The 25,256-nt window shown below is 39.2% G+C and overlaps 1 protein-coding gene across 1 annotated transcript in view; it reads left to right on the top strand.

The window, feature by feature from the left end:
* The first annotated feature begins 5,891 nt into the window (after window positions 1-5,891).
* Window positions 5,892-25,256, top strand: part of LOC118302419 (mucin-2) — a 46,125-nt gene continuing 26,760 nt past the window's right edge. Inside the window, exons 1-27 of the mRNA XM_047331603.1 lie at window positions 5,892-5,982; window positions 6,421-6,462; window positions 6,554-6,812; window positions 7,632-7,746; window positions 9,049-9,133; window positions 10,027-10,133; window positions 12,417-12,627; window positions 12,788-12,913; window positions 13,063-13,180; window positions 14,090-14,228; window positions 14,419-14,526; window positions 14,797-14,866; window positions 15,005-15,142; window positions 16,030-16,194; window positions 16,366-16,460; window positions 16,542-16,668; window positions 16,914-17,169; window positions 18,781-18,827; window positions 19,103-19,206; window positions 19,330-19,481; window positions 20,693-20,831; window positions 21,090-21,200; window positions 21,690-21,866; window positions 22,458-22,697; window positions 23,111-23,267; window positions 23,452-23,580; window positions 24,754-24,901. Coding sequence (XP_047187559.1) covers window positions 5,907-5,982; window positions 6,421-6,462; window positions 6,554-6,812; window positions 7,632-7,746; window positions 9,049-9,133; window positions 10,027-10,133; window positions 12,417-12,627; window positions 12,788-12,913; window positions 13,063-13,180; window positions 14,090-14,228; window positions 14,419-14,526; window positions 14,797-14,866; window positions 15,005-15,142; window positions 16,030-16,194; window positions 16,366-16,460; window positions 16,542-16,668; window positions 16,914-17,169; window positions 18,781-18,827; window positions 19,103-19,206; window positions 19,330-19,481; window positions 20,693-20,831; window positions 21,090-21,200; window positions 21,690-21,866; window positions 22,458-22,697; window positions 23,111-23,267; window positions 23,452-23,580; window positions 24,754-24,901 — 3,641 coding nt within the window. The 5' untranslated portion in view covers window positions 5,892-5,906. The remainder of the gene's footprint in view (window positions 5,983-6,420; window positions 6,463-6,553; window positions 6,813-7,631; window positions 7,747-9,048; window positions 9,134-10,026; window positions 10,134-12,416; window positions 12,628-12,787; window positions 12,914-13,062; window positions 13,181-14,089; window positions 14,229-14,418; window positions 14,527-14,796; window positions 14,867-15,004; window positions 15,143-16,029; window positions 16,195-16,365; window positions 16,461-16,541; window positions 16,669-16,913; window positions 17,170-18,780; window positions 18,828-19,102; window positions 19,207-19,329; window positions 19,482-20,692; window positions 20,832-21,089; window positions 21,201-21,689; window positions 21,867-22,457; window positions 22,698-23,110; window positions 23,268-23,451; window positions 23,581-24,753; window positions 24,902-25,256) is intronic.

Genomic DNA, 25,256 nt, shown 5'->3' with positions numbered 1-25,256 from the left:
GTCTGTTTCTGCCCTGGTTTCCTACTGTATGCATAGTGTGTGTGTGCGTGTGTGTGTGTGCGTGTGTGTGTGTGTGTGTGTGTGTGTGTAACTATCCAAATTTGACTAAACATCACCCTTTTGTTTTCAATTTAATATCGTGTACCATGTGACTTTCACGAATGGTAAATGGACTGTATATGTATATAGCGCATTTCTAGTCATATAGACCACTCAAAGCGCTTTACAGGAAAGTCACATTCACCCATTCATACAGCGCTGCTATTCACCGCCGGCATGTGGACTGGCGGAAGCTGGGATCAAACAGCCAACCTTCGGGACGAACGACTCTACCTCCTGTGCCACTGCTGCCCACTGACTGTGTTTAATGAAGGTTATTAAAGCCGGTTTCAGACATCAATGGCATCTTGGATAAACACATGCATTATTCTGCCATTAACCATGCAATCGATCTCATTGACCTGATGGGACGCAGAGCTTGGCTACCCAAAGCCAAAACCATCACCAGCGCCTTCAAACTTCTGCCAGTAAGCCAGACTGGTTGTGGTTTTGGAGAGGGCCTGTCACAACTTTGCTTACAAAAGCAGGTATAGTTTGTCATCCTGGAAGATGAGAGGAAGAGATGCCTGCTATTTCACTTGCCTACGCCAACCTGTACAGGTGTGTCCGACCCCTTTTGTGATCTCTGATCTCTGTAAATTCAACATCACTAAGTAGCCAAACTACACGTGTGTGTGTTTAGCTGCATCCACCTTCAACTGTGGCAACATCCTGCTCTGAGTTTACTTCCAAACCAAACATGTTAGATAAAGTCTCACCAAAGATCACGGCGAAGCTGTGATGACAGGGCGGCCAAACAAGCACTTGGAAGCAGGCAGCTGCGAACAGTCACATTCAAACACTCCCCGTGTGACGCAGTGCCTTTGGGCATGGCGGTGCTATCAGCACACAGCTCCATGTCAGGGCTTTCACAGGGCAATGGGTGAGAACAGGTATTCTTGGTTACAAGGATGTTTACTTAGTATAATATTTGTCCAGTGCGTCAATGAAAGCAAATTATCATGACTACCTATCAACAGCACTCTGATTTGAAGACACAAGCACTTAGACAGTAGAAGTAACAATTTCTTGTGATAGACGTAATCAGTACATATCTCAACAATTCCCACACTGACTGAAAGAAGTCAGATAAGAAGTTAGGCAAAAAAAGAGGGGCTCTCTGCTCAACTTGGCCCACATGATGGGCAAATTATACAGGCAAAGAAGACATGTGGAGTTAAACTAACCAGGACGCGGATGTTATGGAGTAAATAGACTGATGAATCAAAAGCAGCTGTATTTTAACAAGTTCGTAGGATTTAGTTTCTACCTTCTCTTTCTCACAAAGTTTTCTTTCTTAATATCTTCTGCCTGTAAATCACACCAGGACAGTTCAGTTGCTGTCTCGAGTGGATCAAAAGGAAAGAGATGATTTTCATCAGAACTCGCCCAGTTAGTTATTCATAAGCAATCTGCATCATGGATTTCACTGTCCTGATGGTAAGGAAAAAACAAATCATCACTTATTGATGATTCATTAGGGTTTTTTTCTAGCCAGCAACACAAGGTCATGTATTTTAGACTTTTGAACCCAGAGTTCATTTTAAAATATTATATTCTATATTCTACTTCTGAACAAGAGAACTTACATGACTTAAAATAAAAGTCTTCATCAATATATATATAAACATGTTAAATTAATTAAATGAATGATAAATGATAAATTAAGAAATCAGATCAATTTTCACAATAGGTTATGGCTTCAAAACTTTCCACCCCATCTATCCCAATTACAGTACTCTGGGTTAACAATGCACACACAAACACAACAACAGAAAACTAGAAATAGGAATTAATATCTCTGACTGGTTCTAATGTTGTGGCTGATTGGTGCATGTAGTACTGCAGAGGACATCTTAGGCAAATCTCCAATAATCTGTCATGTCAGAAGCCTTATTAATGCGTATCTTTTCGGATCAATGTTTCAGACTTTACAGCATGGTTGTACTTTTCAAACAATGCAAAGCAGTCACATACACATTTAGCTATTTTACCTTTATAAATACATGTGCATAGAAGGGGTTGGTACACTTAAACCTCACTCTGACAAAGTTTCATTCATGGTGTGATGAAATTAAAAGCTCTTGTATAAAGTATACCTGCAAGCCTTGTGAAAATGGCATGGACAAAACTATTCATACCCTTTAGAGATGATTATAAATATGTGACCTGTAGTGATATTATCGGGGCGGCTGTGGCTCAGGACGTAGAGCCGTTTGTTCGATCCCACCTCTCGCCAGTACACATGCCGTTGTGTCCTTGGGCAAGACACTTAACCCTAACTTGCCTCTAACGGCTCTTCCGACAGTGCATGAATGAGTATGAATGTGACAGGAAAATGCGTGGTAAATAGCAGCGCTGTATGAATGTGTGTGAATGGGTGAATGTGACTTTCCTGTAAAGCGCTTTGAGTGGTCTATATGTATTCTATACTAGAAAAGCGCTATATAAATACAGTCCATTTACCATTACCATATTACAAACGGACTATTGTCTTCAATCAGTGTCAGGGGTGTTTCAGGCAAAAAGTCAAAAATTATAGACAGAATCTAGGAGGATGTCAGAGGATTTAAGGAAGAAAATATTTGCCAAGCATGGTCAAGGTATACAGGGTCTCCAAGAGCATGCCCAAGCAGCTTGAAGCTTTTGTGACCACAGTTGCTTATATTATTCAAAGGTCTTTGGCCTGTTGCCAGCCTCTAAGAACAAGCAATGGAAGATAAGTAAAAGTACAACATAAGTTTTAAATCACATTGCTGATGGTTCTGAATGAACTCAAACAGGCCACACATATACAGTGACTTGGTATCAATGTTGTGGCTGATGTATACTTGAGCAAGAATTACATTTCAAATTACTAAATTAATTATTTTGCAAAATACTGCGCTGCAACATGACATCTTTCGCATTGACCCAGTTAGGGGGAGGGCATTAGGCATCAAGTAAACCTCAGTGACACCACACAAACACTCTTGTTAGGGAAAACAAAGCCGGGTTTTTATTTAAGATGCACTACAGGATGCATATCCTGGACTGTGGGAGCTAAGTCATCAACACAAGCCAACCTTTTCAACCTCCTCCTTAGAGCAACACAATTTCATGTGTACATGTGAACAATGTTCCGTGCTGTGTTTCAGTAGCGGGTGTGGACTGATGCATGCTGAAGTGTCTGACGCACTGAATTAGCCATCAATTGGATATTCTAACATGTTTGTGTTTTTAATTTAGAAATCTATTTTTCAATTCATTAACATGTATATTTTGTTGTGCAATAATGATTTAAAGCACACAAGAGCCATGTATGTGATTGGAGGGAAACATTTCTTCTGATCTGACCTCTAATCTAATCCTTCTCCTTCAACATGGACATACTGAGGGAACGACCCTTGGAAACAAATTTCCCCTTTTGAATTTCAGCATATCACTAGACACACACAGAGCACTCGCTTCCTTTCTCTACCCCATTACCCATAAAAGTGGACATGGTTTACGGAAGAAGTTTAACCCTTTGACCCACTAACAAGAGATGCTAAGTCACAGAAAGCTCTGGCTCGATCCCATTAGGACTATTTAATAATCCCCAAAAACCCCAGAGCTGAAAAGATGAGAAGAATGTAAAATAGAAAGCAATGTGCAATAGAAGGATGCACAATCCTACACATTCTTTCAATGACACAAGGTAGTTAGTACATCAAAATATGCAGTATGACGTCAGGCTGACCTGAGCAGTGCTTAGTGCTGCATCAGGGCTTCAAAATAAGAAGAGGTTTCATGCAGTACATTGATTTGTTTCGTCAGTAAAGCCCATGGGCCTGAAGTTCAAGCACAGTTTGTGGGTTGTACCAGTTGGAGAGTTGAGTAATCCACATTGAGGTGTTAAACAGCAAGAGCACATTTAGTAAAGCTAGGTTGGGTTTATTAATTAACCTTATAAACACATACAGATACAACTTAGTTGATTTCTGTTCACTGTACTTGCAACATAAGTAGAGCAGGAGGCAAAGCAACATGCATCATTATCCTCTCCAAATTCAGCTGTAGTCTACATGAACCAAAAAATAGGGTGGCCCTGAGGGTCCAAACATGATTTTTTGGAAATCTGAATATTTCACAAAACACAAAATTTCTGAAAACACATTACACAAAACACAACCTTTCACTGAATACAGTATTTCTGAAGCACAGCATCTTTACGGATTACTGAACAGGTGGGGCAAAACTTGTTTCTGTGAGTGGACAGAACCAAAGTTTTATTCTACAACGACATCACATCAGGTCATTGCCGTGTAGTTAAATGCAGATGAAGGGCAGGAATGTCTGTAGTTTGTGTTGTTTATGGTGGCTGACATCTCTCAAACTGAGAAAGCACATACAAATATGTCACAGCTAAAATATTCTACAGTTGGGGGGGGGGGGGGGGTAGTTCTAGATGTCACAATGTAGACCATGGACTGTCAACACAAATGGAGTTCATATTTGCTTGTGATGCTACTTCCAAACTATGAAATAAAATGTTTCTTGTAAATCAAAAAGGTGGGTCTTTACCTTTGTAACATGCTGCTGTCTTCCCTGTCTTAAAGAAAGGTACTTGTTGTGTCTCATCCTGTGAGGACGTGGCTTGCAAGTACAAAATTAGAGAACAGAACTCTGTGCTACTTTAGTTATTATAGATGGGAACTTTTCATTAGCTTTCAATTTGAAGTGCATGAGTAGTTGGATTTTAATTTTGAGTAATTGACTAATTTGAATAATTGTTTTATTCAGTTTTTGTCTTAGTTTTAGTTTTCCAGGTATTATGAGGAAATCCTTGATTTATAGAGGTGGAAAACAAAGACTTTTTTGGTGGCTGTTTTAATTTTCATTTTTCATTGGATCTACTGCAAAATATCTCAAAATTTCCCAAAATTAAACTGTGACACATTCTACCAGTGGGTCAATAGTCTAACGCCACCCTCTGTAACTAGTCTGTTTCTGTGTCATCCTTATTGAAGAAGTCAAATTGACCAGGACAGTGTAGCTCAAGAGGGAAAACAAAACAAAGACGAAGCTGATATGAGCAATAATTCATTTTTGTTTTAGCTCGTGCTGCATTGTTCACTGTAGGTTTTATTCAGTTATTGAGTTTTTACTCTTCTAACTGCTAGTTTTTTATTTTTTCGTTAATTGTAAAAACCTAGGCTAATCACAGTTTCAACTGGGACAAATATTTGGACTGGGATGTCTCTTCTGGGTCATATTCATACTCTTCTACTTCTTCTACTTTTGGATTTAAATATCGCTGCCGCAATGAATTGTGGGGCGTCTATTTCTCCTTTCCTTTCGAATAGGAAGGTCCAGTGTACCCTATGCTAAAGGAGAGAGGAAAGGAAGCATTGAAGCTCCTTTGCTTTGCATTTAGAGAAGTCGGACAGGTCTTATCATGGCTGCTGATCAAATACTTCCGGGTTACTTCAAGATATAGGAAACTTCCTAAGCCAATTTGACAATTGGACCGTACCCATGGACCCAGAAGACGCTAAAGAGACAGTAGATGTGTAACAACAATGAACCATCCGCTCAGTGCAGTGAAAGAGCAAATAGTTACTTGTGTAACTTGCCAGATATTTATTTAAGGGACGTGTTGAGGAGCTGCTGGACACTCTCTCTCTCTCTCTCTCTCTCTCTCTCTCTCTCTCTCTCTCTCTCTCTCTCTCTCTCACCCCTGAAGCAAGAGGTGTAGCTTCACCTTGAATGACAGACTGACAGGTTATAAAAGGATGCGTCCTCCAGGTGAGCGCTATCATACTCGATCAGTCCTCGGGACCGACATGGGGACCACAGGACTCCAATCCACATTATGGCTCATATACCTGATGCTGCTGGTCGGCTCACTTACTCAGACTGGTGAGTGATGACCTCAGAACTGCTCCAGGTGTCATAGAGAATATCTGGCAGATGGTGTTTAAATAGAAGTTAATATTGGTGAATGTGGAAGGAATGACAACATGCTTAATTCCTTTAAACTTAGATATCAATGGATACTGGGTTACTTTGCTTTGTATTTTTCTGTAAAATGTCATAAGAAACGTTTTTTTTCCAAATTAATTTTAAAAATCAACAATAATTGTTGCAATCCATACAAACTGATGTCATACAGTGTCTGTTTGGAAAACATTTCCAAAATGATGGAATATAATACATTCTACAATGGGGCCATTTGATTGAATAGTCTATGGCATCTTTGGTTTGAGCCTCAATGAAGTGTCAGAACAAGCTGATACAGAATATATGATATAGTTTATTCTGGATTAATCAAATGATTCTTTCTCTTCTTCACAACAGTAAACATCATTTCTTCTTCAGAGGAGCTGGGCGTGAGTTCAGGTAACTGTGCAAATGGACAAGGTTGATTTTTGTTTTTCCTGCACTCTTTATGTTGGTTCAAAATAATGTTTTAATGTTAATGTTGTTGTAGCTAATACATCTCACATCAACCGCGTGTGCACGACATGGGGAAACTATCACTTCAAGACCTTTGATGGACATTTCTTCCAACTGGCGTCCACCTGTAACCATGTCCTGACCACGACATGTGAGGGCATCTATGAAAATTTTAACATCCAGATGAAGCGCACGACAGTCAACACATCAGCCACTATCAGTAACATCATCATGAAGCTGGACGGTTCTGTGGTGGAGCTGTCTCGGAGCTCAGTGGAAGTCAATGGAAAGATGTAAGTTGAGTCCAGACAAGTTAAATGCACTATACCCAGTGGTACGCTCTCAGACACTGTTGAAGTAGAATATAATATTCATATGGAGATCAACAAAAGTTGATCTAAAAGGTTTTATTCTTTACCTTGAATAGAAAAGTGTGACGCAAATCATAACAAAAACCCTCGAGGTCTGCTGGAGCCTCTTTTCCTGTAGTGATTCTTTGGCCAATTTACAAGCAAAGTGTTGAATTATGTTGTATATTTTAACAATATTTCTCACAATTCTAGTTACATAAGTTTTTGTTAAAAAAAAATAATTTGACAATCCCAATGGAAAACACTGATGTAATTATTGCCTGGACAGCCCAGTGGGAAAAATGGACAAGATTGTGGAATGGCACAGCTAATATGGATAAAGATAAATTGAAAAGTTATAATGGTCTGTAGTGATTTCATGGGTAATTGCATGATTAAGTGTTTTTGAAACATGCTGTGCCCTTTTAAAGACCTGCGTTGTTTTTACATTTTCTGATAGCCACTATCATTAGTATTTTGAGACAACAGACAACAAAGCAGCTATATGTGTAAAGAAAGAGAAAGTTATGTGGAGTTTATACATTTGTGTCTTACCTGCCGTATCACTTTGAGAGGGTTGGAGGTGATTGCAGTTTTAGGTCACTTCCCTTAGCTGCTCTCTCTTACCAAGAGGAAGCGTCATGATTCTCAGTGACCTTGTCATTTTAAAACTGTTTTAAGTGATTCCTTGCCATCCATCTCTCATTCTTTCCTGTGTCAGTTGCCGCTCAATGTCACGCTAACTGTCTGCGTTTGCCACAGAGTGTCTCTACCGTTCGTCACGTTCGGGGTGACTGTGAAGGGGACCACGTCCAGTATCACTGTCGAAGCTAAGCTGGGAATCACAGCTATCTGGAACATGGATGACTCCCTGGATGTATGACGCACACCCTTGCATGTGAACATGTGAAATTTGTTTTTTTTGTTGTGTTATTATAAACATAGAAGTTAAACAGCTTAAGGGACTATACATACGCCTGATGAATTAGCCTGAATATACTTGTGTCAAATGCGTATGCATACAAAGAAACATATTTACTCCCACGCCATATTACTTGTTAGAAAAATAAAGCCGATGTTAACTTTTCATGATAAGACCAAAACCAACAATGCATTTATCTTACTTGCAAGTATTGTCTGTGTTGCCACAGTCCGATAGAGCTTATCCATCTTTGCCATGGAACTCTACTGTTTTCCCAAAGCTTTTAAAAGCTTTTTCAAGAGCCACTCAGCTCATAAACCAGTGAGCGCATCAAATCAAGTTTATAAAAGGAGGCAATTAGATTAGGTGTGCACAGCAGCATGCGCATTAGAAGAGTCTGAGTCAAAGACAAATATTTTTACCACTGCAATTAAATAATTATATTTGCTTTCTGCCCTTCTGTATTTACCAGATTTGTGGCACTGTAATATGATTGTAAAAACATCTTCATTAACTATACTTAATGAGAAATAGTTCCCAAGGGTTCAGAGACATGTTTTTCTACACGTCACAGTTTTGAGAGAGACACCAGTTTCTTCCATGACCTGTGGCCTAACTTTACATCTCATTAAGATCTGTTTTGAGGCAAACATACTGTATATGAGAAAACAGCCAAAAAAATGGATGGCTGAGGTAGCAGAGAAAAGTCTGATCAAATATTGATCAAGTCACTGGGTGAGTTTGTGAGACGGAATGTCCTCGGAGAGATCAGCAAACAATGTGACTAAGCTGAGCCGGAAATCCACCGTGCAAATGACGCTGCTTTAAGTACACATGTGGCTGAAGTGGCTCACGAAGATGGCTGTGATTAAAGGCTTTTCTGATTAAAGAGATTAGTGATTTTAATATGAGAAAAATATGTTAATATAATTATTCTGACTAAGGTTGGCATTATTCTTGGCCTTATCCTGGTAACAAGAAGTCAAACTTACAGCTGACATTTGACAGTAAATGACAGGTCATGCACCAGCTAGAAACAATACACTTCATTGTTCTTTGACAATTACCAAACACTGATAAAGCCAAGACTGTGTAATTTGTGCCAGTTTCCAAGCCCTTTGTTTAATTCGCACAAAGGTGAACACATTCCAAACTTTTATTTGTAATATGTTGAGATCTTTGACAACCTATTTTGAATCATAAATGCTTAATTACCAACTTGGTAGTCACAACTATATGTTTGTTGTCTGTCCACAGATTGAAATGGACGAAAAATACAGGAACCAGGTCTGTGGACTCTGTGGAAACTTTGACGGGATAGCCAATGATATCGAGAGAGATGGTAAGATCCTTTACAGTATTGTGGAGGGATAATAAACTATAGCTAAATTTTTGATGTTTCCACTAAACACTGAAAAGAGCGAGAGACATTTCACATTGACACCAGAGAGGATTATAAAGCCACACACTGTGTGAACACCATAAAAACATGTTGTGTCTGTTCACAATCAATGAATCACAGTAGCTATAATATGGATTTCATTCTATGTCTATATTTATATATATATATATAAATATATATATATATATATATATATAAATATACAGTATATTAATACATGCATACATACATACATACATATATGTTTATTCATGCATACATACGTACACATATTTACATACAAATATATACATATATAGTGCATATTAGATGTCAGTATGTCATAGTAAAGTGGATGAATCCTATTTTTATAAACTTGCATTTCATTTATAAAGAATCGAATTACTTAATTTAACGGATGATGTTCTGAAGACCATTTCATTGCATGATGTGATGTAACTGACATGTAACTGACTGATGTAACACTTCTGGGAATTGATCAAGTTCCCAGAAGTGGTTGGAGAAATGTATTTCAAAAATCATTTTGCAATCTTTTACAAAAAACACAATTCATAAACAACAACGGCATTGATAGCGTTGTGCTATATCTAGCCGAACAAATATACTCCATGTTCTACCTACCTACTTAACGAAAATAACACATTAAACCTGAAAAGCCTTGATTTATGCAGCTCACTGAGGGTATGAACTTAGGAGTACAATAACCCAAGCAAGGCTCAACTTCACGCTAGTTATTGTTGTATACTTTTACCAAACAAAACCAAAAAGGGTACAAAATGCATTGCAAGTTTTTACTTCACAATGGTCACGTGATTGACTCTACTGTTTTGTAGGAGCTAGTGTGTCTTTGGAAGATTTTGCTGACACCTACAAGGTGGATGAGCCGACAGAGAGGTGTGAGGACCCTGAGCTAAACACCGTGCAGAGCTGTGGAAATGAGGTACTGCTTCGCCCTTGGTCTTACTGCACACACTTCCATTAAGCATCTCACAAAGTCATGTGTGTGAAGGATGCCTTGACCCCACTTATCTGTGCCAAGTTTGAAATAGACTTTTAACTTTTACTTGAAATATGGTTGTTAACAGTTTGATAGGTCCTAAGTTTGGGGATTCATTTTTTTTCATAATGCAAACTTGTTATTTGCTGGAGGACACTTTAAGTGGGTCAAAGTCTGCTGACCTCACTGTTGTTTGATAGGAGGCTAGTCAGTCATTACACTTGACCCATGGTAGATTAGTACAGAACTTCATCAACAAGGGAATACCTATATATTGATCTATTGATGAAAAAGCAGGGGCCTGTACTACAAAGCCAGTTCAACATATCCATGATATATTTTCGTTATCTGGCTTAACTGAACTTAACACTGTCCTGAACATGTACTACGAAGCTGTCTGAGTTAAGTCTGGGTTTTCATACCTAGCTACGAGTGCGTTCATGTGGAAGAGGCAGAGTCATTCATTACAAGTCAGCATCGTGAAAAAAATGTTTTTAATATGATACGAAAAGAAACGCTGATACCTGCAGTTCAACTTGGTTTAAGTAACATGTAAAAGTGACATTCTAAGGAATGACATGAAAATAATATGAACTTATAAGGGAACCATTAATCATATATTTTGAACATTTTAAGTCAGACTAATGATATACTATAAATAAGCACAGGAATTGAATAAGTTTACATGAGAGAATATTATTTTGCACTTATGACTGATGATGATCAAACTAACATGAACAGAAACCATGCCTTCCCTTTATTAGATGCTCTGTTTTAAAACCAGAGTGGACATATGAAAAGCCTGGAACAGCCACACGATTCACTCATCTACAGAAATATTTATTGCACTTTATTAATTGTGACTTTACTGTAAACTCTGGCAAAACTCAGCATAGGTTACCATTGCGATTGCCCCGGTAAGAGGTGAACCAGCTTCATCGGACTGAAAAGCCTTGTTTAAACCTGAAGTTATCTCGATAAACAGCAAATCCGGCTTCATGGTACAGGTCCAAGGTGTTTACTGGCTGAGTATCTACTGTGCACATACTTTATAATAATTAATAAGTGTAAACGCTACAGACCTGATTTATGATGCAGTGCAGTATTGGATAGTCAATTCAATTGAATTTGTATAACGCCAAACCACAACATACAGTATATTATCTCAATGGATTCACCAGGCAGCACTGACTGCCTTGAGATAATGTATGCTGTGATTTGCCGTTATACAAATAGTGCCAAATAGCGTATATACATGACCAACTAACATCTATCACATCTGAACTGAAATACGTGCCGCAATGCATGGCTTGTTTGAGCTTCCCCTCGGCGTGATTTTTTTCGATTGTCAAAAATTCTCTTTGTCACTGTGCAACAAGACCGTTTCAAAGTTCTTAGCCGTGATATTATCTGTAAAAGCTTTGGCCGTCTCCACTGCACATCGCTTCCATCTAACAAGGGCCTCAAGGGAAACAGCATGAGATGAGAGAGAGTTGTAGTCGTGCTTTGGTAAAAAGGCTCTGCTGTCAGTCTATGTCAGCGATGATAGCGGCTCTGACAGCTCCGTGTACTTATTAACTATTTGTCTTTGTCCACGCTGTTGTAGTGACAACTGAAGTTGGAATCCTTCATTGCTGTTTTTGTTTCCAGGCAAACTAAACACATAGGTTTGCCATTGAATTCTGTAAAAATCCCTCCAATGCCCATTAAATAATTCAAATGGCCTGCTTGCTAGCAAAAAGAAACAATAAAACAATAATTTAATGATATTTGGAAATTGACTCCTCTAAGAGATAACTGAGGCCGCAAGCCAGTTGCCCATCCCTGCTTGAAACAAACAGCCATATATTACTCATTTGAAATAGACTGACATAATCAGGGTGTTTAAACCAACGCGTGCTTGTTTTTAAAATGTCAGTTGCGTTTTTGATTAATTATGTCAGCTCAGTCAGTGAAAGGAGAGAGACATTAAACTGAGAGTCATGAAGTTCAGAGTGAGGACATAATGCAATTACATTACATTTCACCACTGTCAAACTAAAGGCCACAGTGTTAAGACACTGTAGCTCTTGAAAATCATTTTTAAAAATGGGAGGAGGTTTAACAGAATGAACACACGTCTTCTCCAGCACACTGCTCCACTCATGAAACATTTTCATCATACGCCACCACACAATCAACTTTTCAAGTTTCTTATGATTGATTAACTGTTTGGTTCTTTTGCAGAAATCATGTGGCGATATTTTCTCCAGTGAGCCTTTCAGTGACTGCAGAGATCGTTTGGATGTGGCATCCTTCACTAAAGCCTGTATGGCTGACGTGTGTAACTCTGTAAACAGCAGCATGTCCGCGACCTGCAAAACCATCTCAGAGTTCTCCAGAGAGTGTGTCCACGCCGGTGGCAAGCCCCAACAATGGAGGAAGGAAGATTTTTGCGGTGAGGGTGCTAATTGTTAAGGATGACTAAACTTGCACTAAAATGTGCAGGTCATATAATTTTCTAGGTCCAAATTACAGACGGTGTTGTTTGTCTCATGCTATGCAGAATTGTTTGATCGTGTCTGTTTTAGCAGAAGTAACATGTTTTGTCTCCACAGACATGAAATGTCCACACAACATGACGTTCTTGGAGTGTAGCAGTTCTTGTCCTGACACCTGCTCCACCCCTCAGGCCAGCGACACATGTGCCACCCACTGCCATGATGGCTGCAGCTGCCCTGCCGGTATCCATACACATTTAATAGTTTAAATATATATAAATGTGTGTTTGCGTGTGTGTGTGTGTGTGCCATGTACAAGCATATGTTATCTAACCATGTCTCACGCACAGATATAAAATGGTGAAGATAACCATATCTCCTCTCCTCCTCAGGAACGGTCTTTGATGACATCAGTGAAACTGGCTGTATTCCACAGTCTCAGTGTCCGTGTGTTCACGACCACAAAGTCTACATGTCAGGAGAGTCGTACTCATACAACTGTAGATCCTGGTAAGATCAGAACTAAGTGTCCTTCATAGAGGCATGAAATACAACTGTATACAACTGCTGTGGGTAAAGGTGTTCATCAATTCGCATTCTTTCTGAAAAAAATTCAAATGGATTTGTACTTCTGAACATCTCTAGTTTAATGTCAGTTTCTCTTTGTATGTTTTGTGTATGTGAACTCTGGTCCAGGTCCTGAGTGAAACCCCTGTTCAAGCAGAAGAGCTTAATGACCTGCTCTGTCAAAAAGAACAGTCTATTTTACACAGTCTGCAGTCTACTCTATATTAGGATTCTTGGTTGCCTTAAGTAAAGACAGATGAATGTAAATAAATAATTCATTTTGTCTGAGGAAGTGTACTCAGCCATCTCCTAGCCATTTATATTTGGAATAGAGAGAAGTGAGTTTATCCTGGGGACTTGGTAGCATTAGTTTTAATAAGCTGCAGTTTGGTGGACATGAGAAGGTAAATGGAATTCGACAAAGCGCTTCAATGTCGAAGTCAGATTCACTCATTCACTCACATTCATACAGCGTTTCTATACACAAAAGCTTTTTCTATCACACTTTATTCATACACTGCCAGCACAGCCATCAAGGGCAAGTTAGGGTTAGGTGTCCTTCCCAAGGACACTTCAGAACATGGACTTACTAATATGGATATGGATACTAATATGGATGCAACATTTCTTCCTTTGATAACTTAGTATGTTTTATGTGACATATACTCAAAATTGTAGTGAAAGCTTGTTTCATTACATACCCCGCAATCTTCCTATTTAACCCTCTTTCCTCCAGCAGTTCTGTGTTGTGACAGCAAACAATGCAGAGAGCCAATGCATAATAGTTATCTCTTTAATTAAAAAATATTGTTGCGCGTGTTTATGTTTGTGTGTGTGTGTTTGTGCTGACAGTGTGTGTCAGAATGGTCAGTGGAGTTGCAAAGAGGAGAACTGTCCAGGAATCTGCTCTGTAGAGGGAGGATCTCACGTCAACACCTTTGATGGGAAAGTCTACACCTTCCATGGGGCCTGCACCTACGTTCTGGCTAAGGTAGACACCACATGCACACCAGAGTTACACCAGCAGCATGGTTCAATCAACCATCTGCATGTGACAGACACCGTCATGAACATGCTGCATGGTGGTCCCTTTTAATACTTCAAACACAAAGATCTGTGTCCTGATCCAGATTACTGTTTGTGATTGATGACGAGCTTTGTCCCAATGTGTTTTGCAACAGAATGGAGACTCTTCATACACTGTGCTGGTGGACCTGGTCAAGTGCGGGATGGTTGACAGGAATACCTGCCTCAGGGCTGTGACTCTGTCCTTATTTAACAATTCTGTGGTAAGCTCCAGAAACACAACACACACACACACACACACACACACACACACAAACAAACACACACTGTTCGTTGCGCAGTCAGAAAACATGATGGTGAACAGATCCAGACTTTTGCAATTGATGCAAATTGCCTAATATCACAATTGTCCAGTCGTCATCAACATTGTACACCAAGCAAATACAATGCTTTAAACAAAATCCATGCATTTTTTTGACTTATGGACTCGTGTTTTATGTGACATAAAATCGTGTCTTTCCACAAATCGTCAGGTTGTCAAAATTCAAGCATCCGGGCAGGTCCATGTCAACCAGATTATATCTCAGCTTCCACTGTTCACACGTGAGTTCTTTCAAAAAAATGATAACACTTTTCAAGAGTTTCCGAATTGAGGGGACCCATTAAATGTATTCATAATGTCTTTGAATGACTGAACGAAGTTGCTGTAACACTGAGTTTTTCAATGTCTTTGGGCTGCAGCGATCCTGAGTGTCTTCAAGCCATCATCCTTCTACATGGTCATTAGTACCAAGCTGGACATCCAAGTAATTGTCCAGCTGATTCCCAGGATGCAGGTCTTCATTACTGCTAACCCTTCACTCAAAGGAACCACGTCTGGTATGCCATATTGTGTAAACAGTGTTTGGAAAAAGCTTCCTCCACATTTTTATGTATAGCCAAAAGGGGACCGTAAAGCTTTTCCTTATTTTCTGTCATATATAAATTAAGATTGTAAGATGTGCATATGAAATGTGGCCTGTGAGATAAAAGCTCAGACGTAGGAGTGCTCGGAACAGTCTTTAGCATTGTATTTTGCACTCCTTGCTGTTTCATACACATTCATTTATTTGTGGCCACTGCCACAATATTAACGCTGACAGACACATATTGATCTTAATTTTTTTTTCTTATTCGTCAAACTCATTGGTCGAACGTATGTGGTAAAAATAACCAAGTGACCATTTCCAAATAAAGCACCTGTACCGGTGACAGGAGGTACGCCACAAATACTTAGCCTCAGAGCATGGTTTGCCTGCATTTGCCTTATACCAACGCATGGTTAATGAGCTTGTAAAGGTAATCGCAATGGTTAGGGTTAGGGTGACATGGCAGAGAATCAACACGATTACTTTACAGAATATAAGTAAATCCATTAAATCCACAAACTTGACCGACTTGTTTACATAACAACCGCAAGAGGTCAGCTGTCAACCACATAAGTTGTAATACACTGGTCGTTTTTTGGTGGAGGACAGAGCTGCACACAACACTTTGATTTTCCAATGTCTACTGGCTCCGCTCTCTGTATCTCCGTCTCCAACACACCAACACACTGACACATACGTAGAGACAAACACATGTATATATCTGTATTGCATCATCAAGCTGCTTTTTACCAGTATTTACAAATTAATTGATCAGTTAAGTTCAGAGAAAAGGCAGTGGAAAAGTGTCTTGGTTTGTAACACTACATGCATCTTTACATGTATATGTTCATCCCACAGGTTTGTGTGGGAACTTCAATGACAAAATGAGTGATGACTTCAAGGTGATCAGCGGGCTGGTGGAGGGCACCGCTGCAGCATTCGCAAACACATGGAAAACCAGAGCCAGCTGCAATGACATTAAAACACACTTTGGACACCCCTGTAACCATGGCATCAACAAGGGTACAAGTTCTCTCCTCATACCTTGTTAAAGCATATCATGTATTTGTTATCCTCTCGTTTAATATCATAGCAAACCATACCATACCATACCATATTTTTAAGTTAATCATAGGATTTTCAAGCATCTAACATTTTCTAACTACAAAATTTCTGTATAATTCTGTGTCTCAGAGAGCTACGCCCAGTACAGTTGCTCCAAACTGACGGATCCCATAGGAGTGTTTGCCCCTTGCCACTCTGTCATTAGCCCCAGCACATACAAAGATGTAAGTCTGCACACAAAACGCTGGAATAACAAATAAAAAAAACTGCTGTACCATTGTTCATGTGTCTATGTCTCCTTACAGAACTGCGTGTATGACAGCTGTAACTGTGACAAAAGTGAAGATTGCATGTGTGCGGCAGTCTCCTCATATGTCTATGCCTGTTCAGTGGCAGGAATCCACCTGAGTGACTGGAGGTCGACTATCTGTGGTGAGCAAAACACCAAGGATCTGTTTATTTTGCCGTGGCAATTACTTTTGTGCTAATCTTTCTGTGCTAATCATTTCATGTTAAAAAATACTTTGTGAGAATCAATCATTTATGCTATCCAGGACCAGGAGGAGGGCAGCTGCACTTTAGACCCTCTGAACCTTTGTCTATCTTCAGTTATTGATTTACATGACAAATCAAATGAATCTCTCATGCTACGACTCAAATCTTCTCTCCCCTACCAGGAAAATTCAGTGAATCATGTCCACCGGGAACAGTGTATAGCAATAACATGACCAGCTGCATGCGTAGCTGTCGCTCCCTGAGCCAGGCTGACTACTCCTGCCAGGTCAGCATCGCCTCAGTGGACGGCTGTGGCTGTGCTCTGGGAACCTACTTGAACGAAGAGGGGAAGTGTGTGGACAGGAAAAGCTGTCCCTGCTATTATAAGGACAACATTATTCCACCTGGAGAGACTGTCAACAAAGACAAAAGCACATGGTAAGTACAGAGGGCAGTGATGGCAAGAGTTGGGAATTAAGGGGTAAAAATTAACAGCCTACTTGATAGGGAAACTGACATTATGGAGGGGAAAGGAGTGGCATTACAGAGCATACATGAGACCCAACTTAAGAGTGGGGGTAAAATAAATAAAAAATGTCACTGAGGAGACAACAGCTGATGATTAATGTTCACTGTGCCCATCCTAGTTTAGTAGCTGGCATGCTACTGATTTGCACTGATTAAACATTTAGTGCAGCTCACTTGGATCTGTCACTCATGACATACCTGAGGTATTTAATTATAAGGCAAAGTACTGACTAACTTGGCTTCAATTTGCATGTCTCTGGTGTGACTACAATGCTAATAAAGGGAGTTAATAGCAGTAAGTGTTGGATTAACCAGTCCATTACAGCTAGAAATCCAAGGGACAGTCAAAGTTCACGGTGTCCTTAATAAAATGACACCATAGGTCATCTGTGCCAGCAGCCTTACTTTTTATTTGATGGTCAGAGTTGATTCTTGAGAGGATAGACGAGTTTCGTCTTCAGTAAGAAGATTAAATTAAGACACTTGGATCAGATGGTTCGCAGTTCAGACACAGTTTATTACAGCATCGAATCGAGACTCTCTGCATGCTGCGAAGAGGTTTCGATAATGAACTGAGCAACACAAGATTTTATATACCACACCATGAACTCACACAAATTTAGACTATACCATACAAGGTTTGAAACTAGTCCTCCCAGACACACATCCATCAACCAGAACATATTACTTTCTCCTAGCATGGCGATAGCTGTACCATGACCTTGACCCGTTCGCGTGAATCTTCTTCCCTAGAAGTGAAGGCATCCCATGCCGCATGTCCAAGCTTGTAACATGCTATACATATTCAATGTAAAATCCTGCTAACATTATTGTAAGCTGACATCTCACGGCCGTAGAAATTATGATGGGTGCAAAGTGGGAAGTTAGTTGACATAGAATAAAAACGGAAAAATATGGGCGTTAGGAGAAATTTGGGGTGGATGGACAAGAGGAGCGGCAGGTATGGGCAGTATGAGGAGACACTGATGCCTTTTATGAACATTTGAGCATGTAAACCTTTTCAATGCGTAATCCAGACTGAAGGTATGAACCTGAATATGAGCATAATATGTCACCTTTAACCTTTTCACAGCAGCTATCTGGACGTAAACTAGCAGGTGAACACAGGTGATATTAATCACATCAATTAAGGCTCTGCTCTATGTAGGTATAGAGCCTTAATCAATGTAATTACTAACACCTGTGTTTACAAACTGTTTCCTGTCAAAATGACTGCTGTGAAAAAAGGTCTATTCTATAAGCTCGACCTCTTACTTATTATTGTACAACAAAGGTCTGACGAGTATCAAATGCTCAAAACGACCTATACGGTCATTTAGGTTGGAGGACTTTTTGGCTAGAGGACATTGTAGCCAATCTGCAACATCACTGTATGTTATTAAGAGGAATAATTAATTAATTAATTAATAATTTCACTGATGGATGAAAAATGATTTAAGGATGTTAGCGGATGACTTCAACTCTATTTTTTTAATGTCCCCTCTTATCTTTTTCTCCCAGCATCTGCAGATATGGAGCACTCAGCTGCTCAGGAGGACTGACTCTAGGTAGGTTTGAACATATGGACATAATCAAATCCCTGTAAATCAGATAAGTATTAGCAGTTTCAGTGCCATTGTGGTTAACTGCTGAATTCAATTTGTGAATGATATAAGGATTAATCGTCAAACCCCAAAAAAGGCTTTCTCTTCAAGATCATTAAGTTACCATGCTAAAAGAAAGTTGTTAATGCTGATTCTACATGAAACATCTGATATTTTGGCATGATCCTAATTCTCTTTATTATGACAATAAACCTCTGGATTTGTAATTTGTTACCCAGCCTCATGCCCTTCACCCACGGTGTACTTCAACTGCTCCGAGGCTCAACCTGGGACCACTGGGACTGAGTGTCAAAAGAGTTGCAGCCCCCTGGACATGGCCTGTGTAAGTACAGTTTAGCCTGCATACAAACAAACTCATAGAAGTCAAACACCTATGCATACATGTACACCGAGTGTCCTGTTTGGCTCGCTCCCTCTTTACGCTCTCTGCTCTGGTTGGATACAGATCAGTACAGGCTGTACGTCAGGCTGCATGTGCCCTGATGGTCTGGTGTCAGATGGAGTAGGTGGCTGTATAAATGAGACCAGCTGTCCATGTCTGCACAATGGAAAGGTCTACCACCCTGGAGAGACACTGACTGTAGATTGCAACACATGGTTTGTACAGAGCTCTACATACATACCAGTATAGTATGTACCTGCATCGACATGCACACGCCAAATATTCCTCCTCACACTGATTTCATATATGGATATCTTAACTTGAAAATAAAATAAATAAAAGACACAGGTCAAGACTTAAAATAACGTACAGTATAAATAGGTAAGTTTGGACAAAAAAACACAACATTTAACTGCAAAAGAAGGCAAAAAGCCATTACATATCGTATGTAATCCAACACGTACATTGACATATTAGGTCAGATTTTTTTGGGCCATTTTCATAATGAAACGACATCAATCGTCTTTTATGTAACTCTAAAATTCAGATTAAATGTAGTTTTCTTCTCGGCTCAAATACTAGATATTAGCTCTTTTAAGTCTTGGATCATTCTGATGTCATCTGCAGAAAATGTTAAATAAAAATATACAGGTATACATCGCAGAACATGTGTTATATAATATATTTAATTTTGATGTCACCCATAAATTATATTTAGATTGTTAGATTGGTTTGTTAAAATAGCATGCATATTGGATGAGTGCTGTAAATAATTCGATTATTTAATGTATATGTATTTTTTAAATCTTGTTCCCATCTCTTACACATTCATTTTCATCTTTCCGTGGTTCTAAAATGCTACGTATTTATCTAATTACATTTACATTTTTGCTAACACTTAGTTTATAGTTTTTCTGTTCTAGTGCTACATCTTGGACAAAGTCTCAGCTCCACCCATTTATTTCCTACAACAGAGATCACATGACCAAAACTAAAGTTCAACATAAAGCGACCCCTGAGGCCATCACACTGTTCAAATTTAGAATTTAGTGTAAGCAGATGACGAGCAACTTTGACCTACTTGGATTAGATCTCAATGAAAAGCCCTTTTCCCCCCAAATAGTGTATGTTATTAATTGATTTTACAATTTTCTTCTATTAGTAGTGGAATGGTTTAAACATGTTTTTGCCAGTAGCTGGTGTTGCTTGATTTGGTGAGTGCATTTGCACAGAGTGTATTGAAGTCTAAATCAAAGCTTTAACAATAATAATTACAGATACTTTTGCTGATGGGTCCTTTTAAAACACCAACCCCCTCCCACTCCACATACAAAAAGACACGCCTTACATAATTTTCATTTTGTAATTTTTCTAGACAGGTTTGCATGACTGAAAATTTGTATCTGGGGTTTGTTTATCTCCACAGCTCTTGCAGTGAAAGGAAGTTCAAATGCACCAACAAATTATGTGATTCTGTCTGTGGAATCTATGGCGACGGTCACTACATCACATTTGATGATAAGAGGTTTGACTTCAGTGGCCAGTGTGAATATACACTCCTCCAGGTAAAGTGACAGACAGACATATTAAAAGCAATAAACCTATTAACCATGGTAACAGCAAATGTAATTTAATTACAAAAGCAAAAGGTCATTAGGCAACAACCCTCTCAGCAACTTATTCATGTGTTTACAGTATAGCCAAACAAGCTCTCTGTGCCCACTACCAATAGAAACTGTTCATTTACTTACTTGCACTTAATGGCTATTGTAACTTTAACGATGGTGTCCAGTAATTGCATTGTGCTTCTGTGCTTTACTCAGGACTACTGCGGCACAGGTCAGAACAATGGAAGCTTCAGAATTATCACTGAGAATGTTCCTTGCGGAACCACAGGAACCACCTGCTCCAAGACCATCAACATCTTCCTAGGGGTAAACAACCTTAACACACTTACACATTCTTGCACATGTTCTGCTTCAAACATGAGATCACCTTATCAAACTAATATGATAACACACTCTTGAAGGTTGAACCAATTATAAATTCAGGATTGATAAACATTTGAATGCTTTTATGAAGTGAGCTGTGTCAGCATGTGGGAGTACAAGCAAAATAGAGGACTTTATTTGCTACCATAATCAGAAGCATAAGGCTTATGAGAAAATAAAGCAATAATGATTGAATTCCTTCCCATGGTCATATGATGTCAATGCAATGTTCCGTTGTGAGGAAGAAAGACTGTTTTTTTCAAGATATCAGGCAAGAGTTTCCGTTCACAAAATAACATTAACTTTTCATGTGAAAAGTAAAGGGAAAAAAACCTAGACACTACTTATTGAGCATGTAATTAGCGTACATGTCCCGCCTCACCTAACTGTTGCAGTAAAAACCACATGTTCATTTCACACTGATACCCACAGGATAATGAATTCCAACTTAAAGATGAGAACTTCCAAGTGGTAAAGGGCAGCAGCCAAGTGTTCCCTTCTCAGATACACAAGATGGGTATTTACCTGGTGGTGACGATCAAGCTAGGACTTGTGCTCATGTGGGACCAGAAGACCAGTCTTTTCATTAAACTCAGCCCGACGTTCCAGGTAAGTGATCAAGCCTGCATATCTTGATTAGCTACTAGCTTTTGTCAAGGTTTAGTCAGTTCTTTTCAGTCCTGCTTATTGTCTGCATACACCATGAGAATCTTCACAATCACATCAGTACATTTGGATTGACAAATGTACTGATTTTGCGTTGTATAAGGGGTAATTTATGATCATTAAGATCCAACTGGCAACCCCACAAAGCTGAGATCTAGCTTCGAGGTTCTAGCTCATTGTTTGGTTTTACCACCCACCTATTTACAGTATCAGTGTCAGCTGGTCTCATCCACTGAAAAAAAGCAGAAAATCAATCTTCACAGCATGATATTGTTTGAGACAACAGACCTAAAGGAGAATGAATTTTGGACTTGACAAAACTTGACTGCTTTTTGTTTCTGCTTGCTAACACATTGCTGCAATTTTCTAAATTGGGACTATAATGTCGGTTGATCTGACTTTTTGCTGGTCTCCAGATACAATTGATCACTTCAGCTTTAAGTTAGCTTAAGTTACATTTCTCATGAAGATTTAGCTAAAATTACATATGCTATCCACAGCAGTAATGTCTGTCATTGGGTTACTCCCTCTCAGGGTCAAGTCTGTGGTCTGTGTGGAAACTATGATGGCAACAGCAAGAATGACTTCACCACACGCTCCCAGGAGACAGTCGCTGATGTTCTTGAATTTGGTAACAGTTGGAAGGTTTCATCCAGTTGCCCCAAACCTCAACTAATCAGTGATCCCTGTGCCTCCAATGGCTACCGGGCAACCTGGTCACAGAAAAAATGTAGCATCATCACCAGTGTCACCTTCCAGAACTGTCATTCACAGGTAACCATGGTGATAACAAAACATACTCACATGTAAATACACAACATTTATACACATACACAAGGAATATCACTTAAACTGCCATGGTGTATGAGAAATTTTACAAATTTGATTGTTTCTTTGTAGTGTTGGGTCTACATACTCTTTGCTTAGTGTTTTGGTAAGGGGGGTGGTTTTCACATTTAACTTTTCAAACAAAACGTTGTTTTCGAGCAAGATATTTTAACAACTACTTGCCTGACAGTCAGATATTTGGAATGGATAATTTTAATCCCCAGTAGGTGACATTGTAGCACCACCATCATCCAAGTTTTTCAACTGTTAACATAAGTGATACCAGTGACACTGCTGCTGCTGATATTAATAGCACCAACATTTTGTTTGCCTCAACTTTAATTTGCTGTGTATTCAAGGTTGACCCTGGTCCATACTTTGATTCTTGTGTGAGAGACTCTTGTGCTTGTGACACCGGTGGGGACTGTGAGTGTTTCTGCACTGCTGTGGCTGCCTATGCCAAGGCTTGTAATGAAGCTGGAGCCTGCGTTAAATGGAGAACTCCAAAGCTGTGCCGTAAGTTTGACCACCATAACATTAGGAAAATCTAAGCTATAGGATTTGAGGATTTAGGGGCACTCTTGGATGCTAAAAAGAAACCAGGAATTGTGTCTTTAGCCAAAGGTTTTAAATTTATTTGTCAAAGTATCACCCTGACTTTTGTAACACAAGTTAAGAAATGCTTATTTTTGTCTTGCAGCTATTTTCTGTGACTATTATAATGCCCCTGATGGTTGTGAGTGGCACTACAGGCCTTGTGGAGCTGCCTGCATGAAGACATGTAGAAATCCATCTGGAAACTGTTCCAACCTCATCACTGCCCTGGAAGGTACATCAGACAGAACTCATGGAATAAATATTTACTTGACAGATTTTTTTAAATTTCATTTTTAATCCTAACGATGAGCTAAACTTTTTTTTTCTCAACGGCTCCAAGGACTCTTTAATGGGGCAGCTGTGGCTCAGGAGATTGAGCAGGTTGCCCACATATAGTGCTGGTGGATTGATCTCCAGCTCCTCCTTTACATATGTCCAAAGGTTTAGGGCATTGCGCCCACAATTGTTTCCAAATGTTAGGGCAGCTCCTTACATGGTAGCTTACTGCCATCATGGTGTACTTCTTTGGATGATGGAGAGGTAAATAGTAGTGCTGTCAATCAATAAAAAAACATTAACTTAATTAATCACACAATTTTCTGTGATTAAACGTGATTAATCACTTTGGTTTTTTTTAAGACCGAAGTTTGTAATAATGGATATTTAAATGTAAAATTATGGAATTAATGTAGAATCAACACAAAGGAAATATTTAAATTCAAATACTTGTTTAATAGCATCTTTTTAACTTTGAGCACAGATTCTCTCCTGTGAACTACAGATTTACAATAAGACCATTAAGGCCAAAGTGACTCACGAGGCCTCACCGATGTGTCCCGATATCTAACAGCTAAATATCTGGACACTGCAAGATAATGAGTGTAGCCTCGACCTGCTTTAATGCGTAACCACATATAACGTTAAGTATTAAGTTATTTCCCTCCGTCCGCACAACACAGAAAGTGTCCGCTCAAACTACTTCCCCTTTCTTTCAACATAAGAGTATCCTGCAATATATTCATCACAGTTTCTTTTTTAGGTCCATCGTGAAAGTGACAAAGAATTCCTGTTTCGAGCCTGTATCGCAAATTTCCCCGTGTCATTTGTCGCGTGTTTTCGTGACAAAACATACTTTTAACTCTTTAACTCCTTCCATATCCGTATCCATCTTTAACCAGGATGGCTAATGGCTAACGGTTAATGCAGCACACAGGTCAGACGCCACAGGAAAGTAAACAAAATGCGTCAATGGCATCACATTTTTAACGCGTCAAATATTTCACAATTAAAGCAAAGATTAACACGTTAATGTTGACAGCACTAGTAAATAGTAATATGTTTTACATTAAAGTTCCAAATGCAGCATTTGATCATTTTGTCATACTTGCCAATAATTGCTTGGCAGGCTGCTATCCAAAGTGTCCCCCAACCCAGCCCTACTTTGATGAAGATACAATGAAGTGTGTTGCCTGGAAACAGTGTGGCTGCTATGATGTCAAAGGCACCCATTACAGCATTGGAGATAAGGTTCCTTCAAAAAACTGTCACAACTGGTACGTCTCTTACACACATTTTATTATATTTTTTGACTCGTTGTGTCCTTACTTTGTTCAATTAGTATAGTGGATATTGACAAATCAGTGAAAAAGCTGCTGACCACTGAATCACTCCCAATCTGCAAGGCATGGATAAAAACCTTAATAAATGTTCCACAGTAACATGAATTCTAAGCTCCTGTTCTAATTTGTAATAATCTTTATGCTGGTTCTTCATTATTTAACATTGAAATATTCGGACGGTAAGATTGTATGTGATCAAAAGTGATCTGCTTTTATTATCACCCTCTTCTTCAGACTGGAGATGACTGTAGCTAGCATAGTGAGAAAGGCCATGGTGGATGTGCAAGAA

Source organism: Scophthalmus maximus, chromosome 4 (genome assembly GCF_022379125.1).
Source record: "Scophthalmus maximus strain ysfricsl-2021 chromosome 4, ASM2237912v1, whole genome shotgun sequence".
NCBI lineage: Eukaryota > Metazoa > Chordata > Actinopteri > Pleuronectiformes > Scophthalmidae > Scophthalmus > Scophthalmus maximus.
Note: the sequence above shows the minus strand (reverse complement) of the source record. Positions and strands in the feature narration are given on the sequence as shown.